The sequence below is a fragment of the Poecilia reticulata genome, chromosome 10, assembly GCF_904066995.2.
Source record: "Poecilia reticulata chromosome 10, P_reticulata-male-v2, whole genome shotgun sequence".
Lineage (NCBI taxonomy): Eukaryota > Metazoa > Chordata > Actinopteri > Cyprinodontiformes > Poeciliidae > Poecilia > Poecilia reticulata.
In genome coordinates, this window is record NC_088839.1 from 21,759,379 (window position 1) to 21,777,074 (window position 17,696).

Genomic DNA, 17,696 nt, shown 5'->3' on the forward strand with positions numbered 1-17,696 from the left:
GGCAGTAAACAGGAAAATCAAGGAAGTTCTGATAAGATGCGTTTAAAATGGTTGAGAAAAATCATGACCTGATAACTAGCTGTTACCATCCTGGAGGTTGCTTTCACATGTCGTTACTAAGATGAAAATTCTGAAGAAAACTTGTTTATCTGCTACCAATAAAAGCAAATATGCTGTTGTTCAGTATATGGGTGCTGGGTTCAATATCTATGTTTTATAAGCTTTATGTGACACAAACACAGGGAAATGTTGAAAATACATTCATAAGCAATTGCTTATTGTTCAGCAAAATGATTGTTTTGCAAAAGCAAATGCATGTGCTATTGGATTTACTTGCTAGAGGCTTGAGGTACGTTTCAGATGTATCTGGGTATTTTGTAACTTTGGGTTTTTAGAACAAAAGAAGACATGAGGTCAATGTCATTAGGCAAAAAAGACATTCAGGAGCGTTTTTACTCCAACCAAGTTTGACCTTCAGATGTTAAGTGATTATCTTGCAAATACTGAAATCCTAAGGACTTGATGATAGTGCCAGTCCGCAGCAGTTATGGGACTGGACATGTTGCCACTCCTTCAGGGGGAAACACAGAGATACACAGGACAAACAACTATGACACTTGCACATATGCATAAGGACAATTTAGACCAATTAATTGTGTTTTGGGACTATTGGAGAAAGCTGGAGTTCCCAGAAAGAATGCAGGGATGCACCAGGACAACACACAAACTCCATGCAGAAAAACACTAAGACCAGGATTTAAACCAACAACCTTCTCGTGTAATTAATTTATCAAATTTTAGTAGCATTGACAATGAGTAAAAACGTCTAAGGCATTGATTTAGAAAGTCTCCCTGAATGTGTTAGTCGTCTCCATTTTATTTTATTTTTTTTTATGTGTAGGAGCTGTAATAGATCTAAAACTTCAGCATGCCAAGCACTGGGGACTGCAGTTGATCACTACTAATAAAATATGACAATATATATTTGGTCAAGTGATTGAGTTTGCTGTAATGCATGTCCACCATGTCAATTTATAAAGTTAAAGAATAGATTAATGAGCTATATTACTGGTTTGTCTGTATTACTGGTTATCAGTGGTGAGCACTCACTTTTACTTCACAGACAGAAGGACCCATCCATCCATCCATCCATCCATTGTCTTTACACCCTTGTCCCTTAGTGGGGTCGGGAGGGTTGCTGGTGCCTATCTCCAGCTAACGTTCCGGGCGAGAGGCAGACAGAAGGACACTACTTTAAATGCAGTAAAGATTTGGTAAACTTTCTTATAGACAGAAATTTGGGTTAAAATGCAGAGACTCTTTTGTCTGTCTATAATTAACCCCTTAAATATGAGCACATTTTGAACAATTTCCTATATGTTCTAATTATCACAACCTAATAATGTCCGGTGATGCATAAACAAAATTATTTGCCTGTACAGATTTCAGACATTTACAACTAACACTTACATGAGATGAGATAATATAGTGACATGGCATACATTTTATATAATGTCTTGGTGACTTTGCAGTCATTAAAGTACAATAACCAAGACAAAGAACCGGAAAAGGGAAGAGCGATTGTGGCGACAAATGTTCTTTGATTGGATATTTAAAAAAACAAAAAAAACAAAGACATCCTGGAACACCACACCTCCTTCTCTAACTTAGGCAAGAACAAGTCTGTCAAAGAAGGTAGTGTCAAGATGGATCTTTTGTTGGTTGTACTGCTTCTCCTTCCTCAGGGATGTAAGTTAAACCCGCATTCATTTAAATTTTTCATGTAGTTGATTCCTATGACAGCTAATGTCTTTATTTTACATATCTTTTGACATCGTCTGCTATTTTCTTTACTCTAATTTTACTTTTTAATGATGTCGTACTTCTTTCCAAAATGCAGATATGTTGGTCCCAGTGAAAACAGTTGCTCTTGGTAAACCAGCAACTTTTACATGCCCATTTCCTGCTGATAAGCTGAGCAACAATGAAGTCCAGTGGTACAAACAGACTACAGGAGATACTCTTGCATTGATTGTGAAGCTGCGGAAGCATGCAGATCCTGCATTTGGACAGGAATTTTCTTCCTCAAGAATGATTGCATCAAAAAATGATACTGTTAGCAGACTGACGATACTGAGAACAGTCCCAGAAGATGAAGGAATGTATCACTGTGCGATCATCGATTGGACAGAAAACGAATGGCAGGGGACCTATTTGTATTTAAAAGGTAATGTAAAAATTTGTTGCTGTTTCAGCAACTTTGAACAATTCTGTCACTTATGATGAAAAATCACCTCTCTCAATAAGTTTATCGTCAGATATAATTTTATCTGGTGAGATCGGATAATCAACCCCAGTACCGCCACAATTCTATGTGCTCACCTGTAATTGCTCTAAAAACATTGGGACAATCAGAATAAGATTTTCTATTTGAATTGCATAAGCCACACCCAAAACTAAGTCAGTAAGTGACTTCATCACTTGCTGAATAAAAATGTTAAATAATTAAAGCCACTCAGAGAGAGAGAACTTAAGAAAAACAAGAAAGAGAGAAACTGTAGGTAAATATTTCTTCAATTTGACTCTGTCCTTAATTTTCTAAATTGTGTTTAAAGATACTAAAAAAGTTTCTATTATTTTTTATCTTAAATAGAAAACGCTGAGAGCACATCAAAGCATACTATTGTTCAACAGCTGTCGGCAGAAGATTCCCACCTTCCAGGAGACTCCGTGACTCTGCAGTGTTCGGTCCTCTCTAATTCTGACAAGATGTGTCCAGAAGACCTCAGTGTATTCTGGTTCAGAGCCAGATCACACAGCTCCCATCCACACATCATTTACGTAGATGGAAACAAGCATGACCACTGCAGTAAGAGAAACGACTCTCAGAGGAGATGTGCATTTTCTAAAAACATCAGCTCCATTGACAACGGTACTTACTACTGCGCTGTGGCCACATGTGGAGAAATATTTATTGGAAATGGAATAAAAGCCAAAGTTCAAGGTAAGTGCATAGTTTGATATATGATCATTTAATATTTTATGTATTAAATAGATAATGTGACAGTACCTACAAAGGCAATTAGCTTTTACTCATTGTAACTCAAGTTTCCCTCCTGTTTAAATAATGATTTAGGGTTCAACTTGTGGTTCCAAGATATCAACACAGTTATTCTTCCATTCTGCACGGTTTTAGCTTTAAGTCTTATTTCAACTGTTGTCCTGATATTCTCCATTAGCACAAGCAAGTATATGGACAACAAAGGTAATACAAGTTAACAGCTAATTTCTATGTAAAAGTGCATCAATCCTATTAATATATATTTTTGTTCCAAAAAACAGCTGGTGTTGACCTACGCAAGTACTATAGTCGTGAGAAAATACGACAGGTAAAGTATTAAAATTTATATTTAAATTTTAATAGTTACATCTTGTGTAGTTTTATATTTTGATCAATCTTTTCTATTTTCCAAGGGGGTTGAATATGGACAGATGTACTCTGTGGTTGTCTTCAACATAAGAAAATGAGAAGTTTAGAGAAAGTTCACACCAGTCAAAGTTTTTGGACTTGAGATCTTTGGTGTTGCCTGTAAATAAACATTTAATAGATACTTGTTTAGATCATATTGCTTTTGTAAACTAAGCAGAACTGTGAATAAAATAAGATCTGTTATATTTCAACTGCATGCTAAACACAGTGTGTTGATGCTTTTTAAAATATGTTTTGTCTTTGTAAGAAAATATTTAGGGTACAAGATTTTTTTTTTTAATAGAGTTTTGTAATGTTCTTTGTTCCAAATTTTGTCCAGGTCTTCATGTCATTTCTGTCTTTCTTTGCTACTCTAAATTCTTTTGTGACCAAAATTGTTTTTGTAATAATAACAAATTAATGTGAACAATAATTTACCAACTGTGTTAAGTATTTGTTTTCTGTTTGTTATTGAATAAATGCTTTCATATGTGAAAAAGAACATTTAGGAACTGATAAGATTCATAAAGGTTTTGATCTTGAAACTATTTTCTTAAGAAAAACACAAGGGAAATGGTAGAACACTACTTCGGAAAATGTGAAAATATCATTGTATCCTGCTGCAATGTTAAAATACCCAGTTAAAATATGCTGGGTACACATTTACTAAGCAAGTGAGTAATTTTACCTCATCTTTAGGGGTATTTTGTTACTTTGAGTAACCCCAAGCTTATTGGATTTAATCATAGCAGGTGAAGTGTATCTGTAAATGAGGGAGCATGCGGCCTAGGGAGGTCAACATTTTATATCAAGGTGTGCATAATTATTTGGCAGCCTCTTTTACTTAGGCAAAATAGTGCAAAAAATGACTTTTAACTGATTCTGAAAAGTTAATTACTAAAATTATCTCAGACAGATGTGTCACTTTTGAAATCGCATGATCACAAAATCATCACGTTTTGCAAATAGTCAACAGGGCTGGGAAAAAGTGTTGAGAAACCCCCCCACAAATTAACTTGAAGATTGAAGCATGAAGCATGAAGACGAATGGCAGGGGACCTTGAAGATTGAAGCATGAAGCATGACGCATGCAGCATGAAGCATAAAGCATGAAGCATGAAGCATGAAGCATGAAGCATAAGCGTCCAGGAACATGTTATCCTCCAGTCCCATCATATTCCATAACTACAACCTACCTGGAGTACCTAGAAGTACAAGATCTTCAGCCTCCAGAGACATTGCCAAGATAAGGAAGTCTGAAACCTGACTGCTACTGCACATGACACTTAAACTGATGTGTCTAGTTTGAACCAAGTCATATCTGAAGACACATTTTTCAAAGGATTTTATGGATGAAATAAGAACGATTCTTACTGGACCATATGAATGGGCCTGCGGCTGGATCAACGGGAACAGAGTTCCACTTGGAGTCAGACAGAAGTAAGGAGAAGGTGAGGTGCTGGTATGGGCTGGTAATATTAAAATAACCTGGTTGAACCTTTTCAGGTTGAAGACTGATTTGAAATCAACTCTCAAACTTACTGCCAGTTTTCAGAGGATACTTTCTTCAAGTAGTGGTACAGGAAGAAGTCTACATCTTCCAAAAAAAAACAATGATTGTTTTGGATGACAATGTTCCATCACATGTGTCTAAGTATTCATCTGCATAGCTTGTTAGTAAAGGCTCCCTTACTCACCTGACCTGAACCCAATTGAGAACTTGTTTCCAGCTCTGAAGCAGGATATTTATAGTGAAGGAAAACAGTCGACCTTTCTGAACTGTCTGGGAGGATGTGGTTGCTGCTGCACAAAAAGTTGATCGTTAACAGAACGAGAAACTGACATGAATGGAAAGCTTATCAGTGTTGGAGAAAAGAAGGGTGGCAACACTGGTCACTGATTTTTGCTAAAAATGTCAAATGTTTATTGGAAAGTTTGGTGATTTTTGTTTCTAGTTCTAAAATAAATTAAAAAAGTGAGATGTAAAAATGTGTTGTTGTAATTTTGTTATTTAATAATTCTGTGCAAAAGTAGCTTCACAAAAATTGTGATCATACAGATATTTTTCTCAGAAGAGTGAAACATCCATTTTCCTTTCTCAGAAATTTGTGTTTGAGGTTCATTAACATTTTGTATTAACCATAAAACTGTAATTAGTGATCAATAAACATACATCTCAAAAATGAGACATGCCTAATAATTGTCCATACAGTGTAGAGGTTCATGTGTAAAATGTTGCTTAATTAAAGAGAAAGCCAATAGGTGACTTAGTAAATATTTGAAGGTGCCAAATTATCCGGTTATGTCACAGTGGATACAGGGTGAAATATTTTTCACATCCTTCATTTTCCACTTTTGTTTCATGACTTATATGTGTTGAAGCAACTCATACCACATAATCCTTAGATTCTATCTGATCTGAAAAATAAGCTGACCAACAGCATCTCATGTAAAGGATGGTACAAAACAACTTGGCTGCTATTGTTAAAGCACTGAGTGCATTCAAAAGGCCTGCATGAGGATTCGTACAGAGAGCTCAGTCCTTCAGGGACTTTTGCTTGGGCAATCCCCCCTAAGTCATATGCGTATTGCTTAGGTAAAAGTTGTCAGCTGGAAACAATTACCCTTTGTTTCCTCCTCAATCTCAAATAAAGGATTTGAAATCACACTGGCCCCATGATCTCTTACCACCACCAAAGAGTTATCATCTTTTTTTAGACTTCAAATTACATGTGACATCAAAAGAGAATTTATTTGAATCAATGAACGGGCTTCAGACGCAAGTACTTTCTTTTCTTGTGTCAAAATCAAGTATGAAGTTCAAGTCTCTTCTGTGTGGCTTCTTCTTTCCAGGTTACCTCTTTCACATATCAAGATGTACAAGAGCTGAAGTGAAACCAGGGTGAAAACTGGGGCCGGGGGTCATGTCTTTGTTTTTTGAACAGATGAAAGCAGACTGATAAAAAAACAAAACAAAAAAAACAAAGACAAGTAAATGCTTTACTGAAGCCTTATAGTTTAAAGAGACAATTTAAGAGATGTGTTGATTTCAGTAGTAATTTCAAAGTTTGTTGAAATGGTCACAAAGTCTAAGTTTGTCTAAGTCTAGAGATTTGCTGCTAACAGTAAACATCAACTGTCTTCCAGTGTATTTTAATCCAACCTCTGGGATGGCACTGTCCATGGTACTGGACAATCAGTTGGACCTATTTGTTTAAAAAAAATAAATATTCAAATATACTGAAAGAAGATACTTAAGTAAAATAAACTTAAAATACTTGTTTGGGTCGGTAAAATCATCTGACATCAGGACCTTAGCTGTTGTAGCATTTTAAAACGTGATCAGTACAGTCGTGCATATAGTCGTTCCTAAGAAAGTGTTACTGGTCTGATATAAACAAACTGAACTAAATTGAACCGAAAGCAGTAAGAGGTGGTTGAAAACAAAACAGAAGCATTAACACTAAGCACAGCATCATCTGTAGAGAGGAGCTTGTCATCTGTATCAGAGGCTCCAATCACAGAATCAATATTTGGAAGCAACAACCTTGGTACAAATTGACAGTCTTTCTCAGAAAAAAATATTCAATATTATTCTTAAAAACATAAAAAAATGACCAATTAGCCTACATTTTACCTGATAAATATTTTCACATTTGGCAAGACCAACTAGTTTTTCAAAGCCACTTATAGATTCTTTTTAAAAGGGAAAAGTCAAACTTGTCTAACTAAAAGTTTGAAAAAGTAATTAAATGAGCTACACTAACACAGTTTATCTGGTCCAGAAACTGAAAAGTTGAGGTATTACCCCTTGTTACAGAGTATTGATTGAAATGCAATGACTGTCATCTCTATTAATTGACTGCATATGGGGTCCACATTTAAGTAGCAACTTTAATTGCCTGGCAATGTCTTAACAAAAATTTTTCTTGTATTTATAACTTGCTGTGAGAATTACTTGAAGCTTCATCATTACATTGCAAGAATTTGGGACAACTCATCTTAAAGGGTGGGGTGGGGGGGGAGACCACTGTGGCAGGAAATGCTCTATCATTGTATATTTTGAGATAACCAATCAGATCTCTCTAAGGACCATAAGACCTCCTTCTGTAACTTAAATATGAAAAATTGCTCCTATGAAGACATTGTCAGGATGATTCAGTTATTGGTCGTACTGCTTCTTCTTCATCAAGGATGTAAGTTCTTATACTCTGACAAATATGTGCCGTTTTCATTTGTACCTGTTTGGGTTTTCAGCTGCCCCATTACCTTACTCTCATGTTGTGGCTTTTTGTAACTCAGTTGTTTATCATGTTGTTCTCTTTTTAAAATACGATGTAGATACCTTGGTACCAGTGACCACAGTTCCTCTGGGTGACCCAGCAACTTTTACATGTTCGCTTCCTGCTGAAAAGATGAACAATAATGAGCTTCACTGGTACCAACAGAATGCAGGACAGACGCTGAGATTAATTGTAAAGCTGCGAAAACATGCAGAACCTGCTTACGGGCCAGATTTTTCTTCCTCAAGAGTGCGTGCATCAAAAAATGAAGACATCAACAGTCTGACAATTCTAAAAACAGTTCAAGAAGATGAAGGAATGTATCACTGCGCAATTATTGAGTGGACCAAGAATTATTGGCATGGGACCTATTTGTTATTAACAGGTAATGTTAAAATAACTACTGAAAGCTGGATTCTATGTTCAAATATTTATTTACCATGTAAAACATGAGAAAATGTTAAAAAATATATTGTCAAGAGGTTTTAAAAATGTATTTTCTGTAGCTTTGTATACCTCATAAAAGCATCTGTCTCTGGTTTAACATTTTTTCCTACAGGGAGTATTATGATATTGTTTTAACTAGCATTATTTGATAACAAACCAACATCTCAATAAATGTCTGTCATATGTCAGAATTGTTACAATTCACAAAATCTGTGTTCTGTGCTTCAGGAAACTCTGAAAATATACCAAAGTACCAAATTGTGCAGGAGGCAAAAGCATCAGCTCCAGATCACGAAAGCAACTCTTTGATTCTTCAGTGTTCAGTGACGTCTGACTTTAACCACAATGCATGTCCAGAAGACATCAGCGTGTTTTGGTTCAAGGTCAAATCAGATCAGTCTCATCCAAATGTCATCTATGTTCATGGAGACAGAAATGATGAATGTCAAAAGAAATACGATTTGCAGAGGAGGTGCGTGTTCTCCAAGAACATCAGAGCGTCTGATGCTGGGAAATATTACTGTGCTGTTGCTTCATGCGGAGAGATTTTCCTTGGAACTGGAGCAAAACAGAATCAACAACCTGGTATGAATTTTAGAATAGAAAAAAAATAGCTGCTAATAAAGTAATAGAAAGTATTATTAAACATAATATTTTTTTAAAGTGACAGTATGTTTCTGTCTTTTTTGTGTAGAGCAAACAAAAGACCCCAAAAATAATGCGCTGGTGATAACAATAACATGTTTGGTCATTTCGGTCATTGTAAATGTTATTTTGATCTGCTACCGAACCCCAAAGGCAGCATGCAAACAAGTTAAAGGTAAGTATTGTTTATTGAATTGTTTATTGAATTTGAAGGTAAAATATTTTAATAGCCATTATTACTCAAAATGAATAACTAGAACATTCAACTTGCTTTGGTTTTTACTTTTTTTATTTCAAGTTCAAAATTCAGTATATTTTCTGTGTTTGAATGCAACATATTTCTGATTGTCTTTATACTTAGGGACACGAAGCACTTCTTCACCAGCCACGCATGATAACATGACTGAATCAGGAGAATACACTGTAAATAAAAATTTGTTTAAATAATCTCCAGCAAATTCATGTAGCAATGTGACTATATACTGATCTATCTGTTTTCTGTAAAGGACAACGATAACGAGAATCTGGACTATGCTGCTTTGCAATTCTCTGGAAGAAAAAGCACACGAGGGACAAAGAAGAAACAGCTGAATACTGAGGAAGATATTTATGCTCAGGTTAAAGTCTGAATAGGAAAATCTGTGACTGAACTAATAAAACCACTGTCAGAAAGTGTAAAAAAAAAAGAGGTGCAATTTTCATTTAGTGGCTGTTTTTCTGCTTCAGTCTCATAATCCAGACTGAGCTCTTCTATCCACTGGTCAACTCCTTATAGGCAACCCCAGATTCAGGTTGAAAAATAAAGGCAACAGAGTGCTTTCTGTGGTGACTTTGAAAATTAGAACTGCACAAACCGTCGATAACTTTAAACATCTGCTCATTTTTTGTGACTTTTTTTTGGCTTGTAATTCTAGTTAAGCAGTACGTCTCTGTGCATAAAAATGTTTGGGACATTTTTATTGATTATTTGGCTTGAGTTTTTGATTTCTTATAGTGTAAATCACCTATAAGTTGTTTGTAGATGTGCTATATAAGTAAGCTTGATATATGGTAATCATAAACATTTCTTATTACTATGACTATGTATGTAATTATTGATAGTTTTTAAGCAGTGACCCACAACTTATTTTCTGGTTTCAGAATAAAGGATGCATTACTTTTGACTTACTTTTTTTTTCCAGGACGTATTTTGACATGATAAGTAATATCAGATTACATTCAACAAAAATGTACAATAATGTACAGAGTGTGTTTTTCCACACTTTGAATTCAGAAGTACATTTAAGTACATAAAGGGTCTGTTACAACAGTGACTCCAACTGTTTACTTCACAAAATATAAAGAAATGGAGCTATGTTAGATTATAGCCATTGTAAGATTTCTCTATTGTCTTTGACAAAAGACCACGAGCCATTTCTCCCTCTAGTGTTAGACATGTGAGTCTTTGCTTTGATTGTATTGACCCACAATTATTTGCGCTTCCTGCTTTTGGAGTGGTCTGTGGTCCTCTTGCATTCACATATGCATTTGAATTGCTGAGTTTATTTCAACCAAGTCGAGACATAGATTTTTTTTTCATAGATACACAACTTGTTTGTTTAAATCTGCACGATTTATATTTGGTAAAGGCCAGAATAAAGAAGTATGCATTCATGTCCTTAGTACTTGGCATTAAACTGTGAGTTGGTGTAAGCATTGTGTTTATCCTTCCACAAGGTTTTCATACAAGCTGGCTGGATTTTTGGCTAATTTCTGTAGACAGAAAATAGTGATGCAAGTGTACCAGTCCACATTGCAGCCAACCACCTTTTACCCACATCAAATGGGGATACCTCTTTAAGAAACAGAGATTAAGTGTGTATCAACCAATCAGAATGCAGACTGCCGCTGTATGCAGACTGCCGCTGTAGGCAGTCTGCATACAGCGGAAGTCAATCCTGCAGACACTTCCCCGTGTCTGCAGGATTGTTTGTGTGTGCGGGAGAGTTCCTACATCAGGAAGAGACTGCTAAGCTGTGCAGCGTGAGAGTCTGTGTTGTTTAAGTCGGAAAAAATACTAGATACGAACTTGAAACGAACACTTTTGCAAATATAATTGCTGTTTATCATCCAACTTCTAAGCTGGAATTAGTGAAGTGAGTAAAAAAAGACTGAACTTCAGTTTTTCTGCCGAGCACTGTTAGAGCTACCTCGTTAGCCTCGTCAGCGCTTATTGGCTATTGGTTTCCTGAAAGTTCATCTCGTTCTCCGTTCAGCTGAAGGTAAAGACTAAAATATAGTATATTTTTACTTTATTCACGATGAAAGTTCATATCATTGAGGTTAAAGCATGAAAAATATGCCTTGTTACATTATCTACTGCCCCACATGTCTAGACTGAGAGCCACCATATTGTTGTCCCAAACGTGTGGCATTGACATCGGTGAGCATATTCTGTGCCTTTCATTCAGGTTTTTGTTCTGTTTATCACATTGTTGTTGAATAATAGTCTTTATTTGAACTATTTTATTATTCAAATGTAAACTTTTACTGCTTTTGGGTAAAATATAATGTTTAATATTGTATTTGAAAAATTATTTTGCAGTTCACAATGCAAAGAATTGAGTTGATAATGTCGTGAAATACTGCATTGAGGTAAAATATAATTGTTTTATTGCAAATTTGAGCAATTTGATAACAAATGATGTCAAATATGATGTCTACAGAAACATGATTTAAGGATTAAATCTAGAACAGCTCAATAAAAATTCTATCATTTTGCTGGTTCTGTCTGTTGACAGGACCAGCAAAATTTTTTTTCCTATGCTAGATTGTTCCTGAGGTGGATTCGTCCTGTGAATTTCTACAAGTCACTTGGAGAAATACCTGAATTCCTTCTTTTCCATTTGGAGTCCTGCTGCACCCTGCGGTTTGGTAGGCCTGTATCACTCACATCTTTACACACAGTTGGTTATGTGTGATTGACATTCACTGATTGACATTTTTCACTTTTATTGTTTCATCCTGGAATTCTGGACATTACCTTTTGGACAAGTTTTTATTTGGGACATTATGACAAACTGCTGTGTATGAAATTCTCCTCATGTGAATGGTGTTGACTCAAACCTGAATTGGAACTGACATTGATTAATCTGTTGTCTATCATGGTTTAAAATGCCAATTACCAGTGTGCACCCAACAGATTTAAAACTAAGAATTAGCACTTGGCCAAGCATTACTATTATTTTATGTATTTTATTGTGTGTCATTTTATTTTCATAATTGTGTGCCTTGTACAACTTGTTCTTTAAATTTATTCAACTGCCTTTGTGTGTCATTTAAACACACCACTGTGCTCCGATAGCCAAACCTACTGACCCATTGATCTAAAATGTATAAAACTCTTCTCTACTGTGTTACACCCACACAACCTGATACTGCACAACATGACTTGACTGGAGTTAGACTCAAGCCTTTTTACTTGAAAATATTTGGCATTTTATCCCAAGTCTTAAGTTTAAAACATATTTAAAAATTGTGCACTATTAATTCATTTCAATCATCCTAGCATGCAAACTCAGACCATCTCACTGTTTTTCCACACTCTGAATATTTAAGTGCAGGCAATCAAATTAACCAGATTTTAAAATAAAAAAAGCTCAAAACAAATATGCTCCAATAGTAATTTCATTTTGGATACGAAGAAACTACAAAGAACTCAACAAAAAACGAAGTCCAACATGAAAAATATGGAAAAAGAGAATTGCAGACAGCGATGGAGCAACTTCCAACTTTGTTCAACATTTGAAGTTGCATAAAAAAGCAATATGATTTACTCTTGCTACAATGACATAGCTGACATTAGCTAACTATGTGTGATTAGCATGCTTTAGCATTCATGCTATTTTAATTCTGGTCCTACAAGCGCATCCAAGAATAACATGCAGCTTGTTCGTTCCAGTTTGTCGGTAGATGGTGAGCAGGAGTCCATTTTAGAAAAAGGGTTCTTAACCTAAATTTAGGAAAGAAAATATCTCCTCTTTCCTTTATAACAATAAAGAGGGCCCGGTTCTATCAGTAGATTGATTTTTATATTTGAATACATCTGTGTCAGGAAATATAGATAATAAATTGATTGTTTACTGCATTGAGTGATCATGGACTTCTGCCATTTAAAATGTAAATTTTTCATTTAGTTTATTCTGAAGAATTTACATTTAAATGAGGCTGTTCTTGCTGCTAACTTTAGCTGAACTATCCAATATAGAATGACAATATTAGAATTTTTTTTTCTTTTTAAGTTCATTTGCACATGCTGCTTGTTGACTTGAGATAAATACAGATTCAAAAAAGAGCATTGATGTTTATATTTTTGCAACATTGCTGAAAAGAGAGATTCCAAAAATTCAAATTCAAAGTTTCAGATTTGGGACTTGACTTGACAGTGACCTGTCTAGGCTTGAGAATTGACTTGGTACATTAGGATAAAGACTTGAGACTTGCAAAACAATGACTGGGTCAATTACTATTGTGTGTGTGTATATATATATATATTATATTTGTGTTCTTTTTACACTGCTCTGACAATCTGTCAGCAATTTGACAATGGTTTTTATGCTGATCTCAAACTTTTTTCCTTTTACAACTTGTATAAGAGTACCACAGCACTCAGAGCCAAGACTGTGCTTCAGATTTAAAGACATGATTTGAAGAAGATGTGTCACAGAGGTGTTTCAGTCTGTTAAAAGGAAAGATCAACTCCACAGATAACAGGCTGTCTGTTATGTGTGGAGGTCTATGTTAAGCTATAACAAACCTGAAACATTGGCAAATTTGCAGTTGTAAAGATGGCAGAGCCTCTAAGATTGAACTAACATACTGATGCTTTAGAGATTTCAATTTAAGGGTCAGGACTAGATCAGAACTCAAAAAGAGCTCTTTTCAAACACATGTTAAAATTATGATGTTTTAAAAAATGAACAAAAATGTGAGCTTACTGTACAATTGTAACAGTTTGTTTTTGCCTCTGAATGATGTCTTCATCCCCCATATTTTATAAGATCGTAAGAACAGTGCATAGCAGACATTTCAGTTAGTGAAGCATGAGCTAGTAGCAGAGGAAATGCACTTTCAGGGTATATTTTGGTATAACCAATCAGATGCATCGAACATTTTGAATACCACGCCTCCTTTTTTTCATTTAAATATCATCAACTGTCCAAATAAAGACATTGAGAAGATGATTTTCTTGTGGCTTGCACTGCTCCTTGTTCATCAGGGATGTAAGTTCTTCTTAAAGTAAATATTTTATTTATTTATTTACAAGTCTGTTAGATATTTTAGCAATGACATTAATCTGTATGACTTAATATTGTATCCTTTGTAATTTTTACTTGATTCTTGTCTTTTATTTATGTATTTATTCAGGCTCTTTGGTTCCAGTGATCACAGTTCAACTCGGTGAACCTGCAACTTTGACATGTCGTTTGCCAAATGAATGGTCGGGTATTAAAAGTCTCCACTGGTACAAGCAGAGCGCAGGTGATACTCTGAAAGTGATTACAATGCTGCGTAAAAACACCGACCCCAAGTATGGACCGGGGATGCCGGCCTCAAGACTGAAGACAACATATTATGAGAAAATCACCAATCTGACAATCCTGAATACAACTAAAGAAGACGAGGGAATATATCACTGTGCAATCCTTGACTGGACTGAGAATACCTGGAGAGGGATCTATTTGTCAATAAAAGGTATTCATTTTACTCCAATACATTTCTTCTGATGGGAAGTAATGGTAACATTTTATGGTGGCCCAGGTAGAGAACTCTGACTTGATAGAGAATCTGCAGATGGAGATAAATATTACAATGATGGCAAGAGGATATCTCAAAGACGGGGAGTTCATCACCAAAGATAAATTGTGAAAATACCTGTTGAAACAACCAGGAGTAATCAAGGGGAAACAAGAGGCAGCTGGAGACAGTCAATCTTAAAACTAAATAATATTGAACATCTTGTCACATTGTTGCCATTTGGCAGTATACAGATAAAAATTGCTTTGATTTTCTCAAAGTCTCTATTTGTGTGTCCCTCCAGAGTTTAGAAGACCACATAAAACGTTATGAAAGAACCACATTTGGCTGCCATAGCCATTTATTATTGAGTATGACACATGTAATATAAAACCTTCTGTTATCAAAACTTTATTATCACTGATCAGTGTCTTGGATGTATTTAACCTCACGTGTGTCTGTGTTCCCCCGTTGGGTCCTTGTCGAATGTTGTCTACGTCTTGTCTCAGTTCTCGTTGGTTTATTTTAGTGCCAGTTGCTATAAGTGTTAAGTACCTTTCCTTAATGCTCACCAGTGCTGCCTGGACTTTCTGTAAACCTTCATCATTAAATCTTAATTTTCTCGCTACAACCTAGGTCCTCTGCATCTACCTCACCACCTATTACCGCAAATCATGACAAGATGTAATGTATTCTACGCTTGTGTAAAATTGAAAAGAAAAAAATCTGCTTTACATGAACAGTAAAAGCTACCTTATATTCTGATTGTATTTTTAAAATTAATTAGGAATATTGTGTGTTAAAAATTAATGTTGCTAAATATTTTTTACTATGCAGGAAACGACGACAAAACAATGAACTACACAATTGTGCAGCGGTCACGACCAGCAAATACAGCCAGGCTTGGAGATTCTGCAACTCTGGAGTGTTCAGTTCTCTCTCACTCTAAGAAAAGGTCTTGTCCAGGAGGCCTCAGTGTGTTGTGGTTCAGAGCCAGGTCACAAAAATCTCAGCCTGAAATCATTTTCACGGATGGAATCAACCAAGATGACTGTAGTTGGAAACATGAGAGGAAATGTGTTCATAGCTTCTTTCACAATGTCAGCAGCTCAGAGTTTGGGACGTACTACTGTGCCATAGCCACTTGTGGAGAAATATTATTTGGAAATGGAACTACTTTGGAAGCTGGTAAGAATATCGATGTTTTACATAAATTGTATTGATAATCAGATTAAATTATCCTTAAACACCAACTTGTTCCTTTTCTTTTTTAGAGAAATCAGACTCAGCATTCATCATTCTGGTTACAGTAGTAATTTGCCTGATAATTTCGGTTGTTTTACATATTACCATCATCTGTCACCAAACCCACAAAAAAGCCAAAAAACAGATTAAAGGTTAGTGTTATTTATTGAATCTAATGTTTTTTTTTTTTTTTTTTTTTTTAAATATATTTTAAAATAATGCACAGATAAGAAAAGTCTTAACTGTGAATACCTTTCTCAACTTCAAAGACTTGGAAGTGTTTAGAGATATCAACTTTTGTAACTAAAAGATAACATTTTTCACTTAAGTATTGGTTCTTGTGAAACAATATATTTGTCATTTTATTTTAGACACATCAAGACAGGATGATTTGGGCCAACAAGAAGATGATGATGTATGTAATCATATCTGTCAAATTTGTATTCACTTTTATGTTGTGGAAACATGAACATTATTACTGCTATTTATTTTATGCAGGATGATGGTGAAAATGGTGTGAACTATGCAGCGTTGCATTTCTCAGGAGGGAAAGCAAGGAAAGGAAAGAAGAAACCAACGGATGAAAGTGTGTACTCACAAGTTAACTTTTAAATACAACTTCTTGTCCATGTAGTAGGCTTTAGAGATTCAGTTTGGTGTCATGTAAATCATTATGTGAAAGCAATTTAAACATCATATATGGGAGCTATTTTATCTTTAAAAGTCTTCATGCTATTAATTTGTTCCAAAGTGTGAAGTTATGGTTGCTTTATTTTATATTTTAGAATAAAAAAAATAAATGTATTTTTTTCAGAGTTTTTTTTCTTTTGTACATTTTAATGCTTTTTTTCAACAATGTAACTCAGAAATACCAATATGTTTTAGAAATCTAATTTTGGAGGACATTAAAGCAAAAAATGCTGAAATCCTTTGCAATTCTTGGTGTGAAAATGACCTCAGTGCGAAGGTTGTGGGTTCCAGGTTCTTCCTGTCAGATGTCGATGTGCCCCTCGGCAAGGCACTCAACCCTAGTTTGCCTGCAGATCTGTGAATCTTGTGTACATGTGAGTGGCAATGGGTTTATGAGGTCAGTGTGACCAGAAAAACACAGAGAACATTAATTCCATTTAGCTCCTGAAATACATATATTTAGTGAATTAACTAAGTGCAGACAAATATATGTTAAGCATCACAATTTACTTAGTATCTCACCAGTTCCTGAAACGTCGTAGACTGTCATCATTGTGGTGATATCGAAAGACTAAACTTGTCGCTGAATGCTTTTAAATCTCTGAGTGAGTTGCTACCAATTTCCTCTTCCTCGTCACTAAACAAATCACTATATAAGTCTTCACTTTGTCAGCACACATCTAAACCATAGCCTTTGATATATCTTTATTCTTTGACTGCCACTGTGAAGTGTGTTGATGCAATCTGTAACTTTACACTCAGCTTTTGGTTGCTCCCGGCTGCTGCATACTGGTTTTGTTCATTTCATGTTTCATTTTTTTGTTTCAACTTAGGCGTAAAAATGACTTTAGCTTTCATAGGCTGAAAAACGGATGCAATTGTAAAATTATCAACGCCATTTTGTCCAACATAAATTCAGAACATCAATTTATCTTAAATTAAAAAGTTAGTTTAGTACAACTAATAATTTTAGTTTAAAATTGGTATTTATGAAGAGGCTTCCTAAATGGTACTATAATTTCTGATTAACTTATCCAGTTAATCAAAACTTTCTCACATCATTCCCTTTATTTTATAAATATATCTTATCTATAAAATTGAAATAGCTAAAACTGCCTTAGTACACACATTTATTCAAGGTG

The 17,696-nt window shown here is 35.1% G+C and overlaps 1 protein-coding gene and 1 long non-coding RNA gene across 2 annotated transcripts; both read left to right on the plus strand.

Moving 5' to 3' along the window:
- The first annotated feature begins 3,018 nt into the window (after positions 1-3,018).
- Positions 3,019-4,479, plus strand: LOC145553150 (uncharacterized). The gene is made up of 3 exons (XR_014089396.1): positions 3,019-3,265; positions 3,343-3,389; positions 3,475-4,479. It is a non-coding gene; the product is annotated as an uncharacterized LOC145553150 (long non-coding RNA).
- A 6,753-nt stretch (positions 4,480-11,232) lies between these two features.
- On the plus strand, positions 11,233-16,757 carry LOC103471482 (uncharacterized). The gene is made up of 7 exons (XM_017306985.2): positions 11,233-11,266; positions 11,625-11,757; positions 14,251-14,577; positions 15,457-15,807; positions 15,894-16,016; positions 16,236-16,279; positions 16,363-16,757. The coding sequence occupies exons 3-7, from the start codon at positions 14,388-14,390 to the stop codon at positions 16,474-16,476; spliced, it is 822 nt and encodes a 273-aa protein (XP_017162474.1). The 5' UTR covers positions 11,233-11,266; positions 11,625-11,757; positions 14,251-14,387; the 3' UTR covers positions 16,477-16,757.
- The last annotated feature ends 939 nt before the right edge of the window (positions 16,758-17,696 follow it).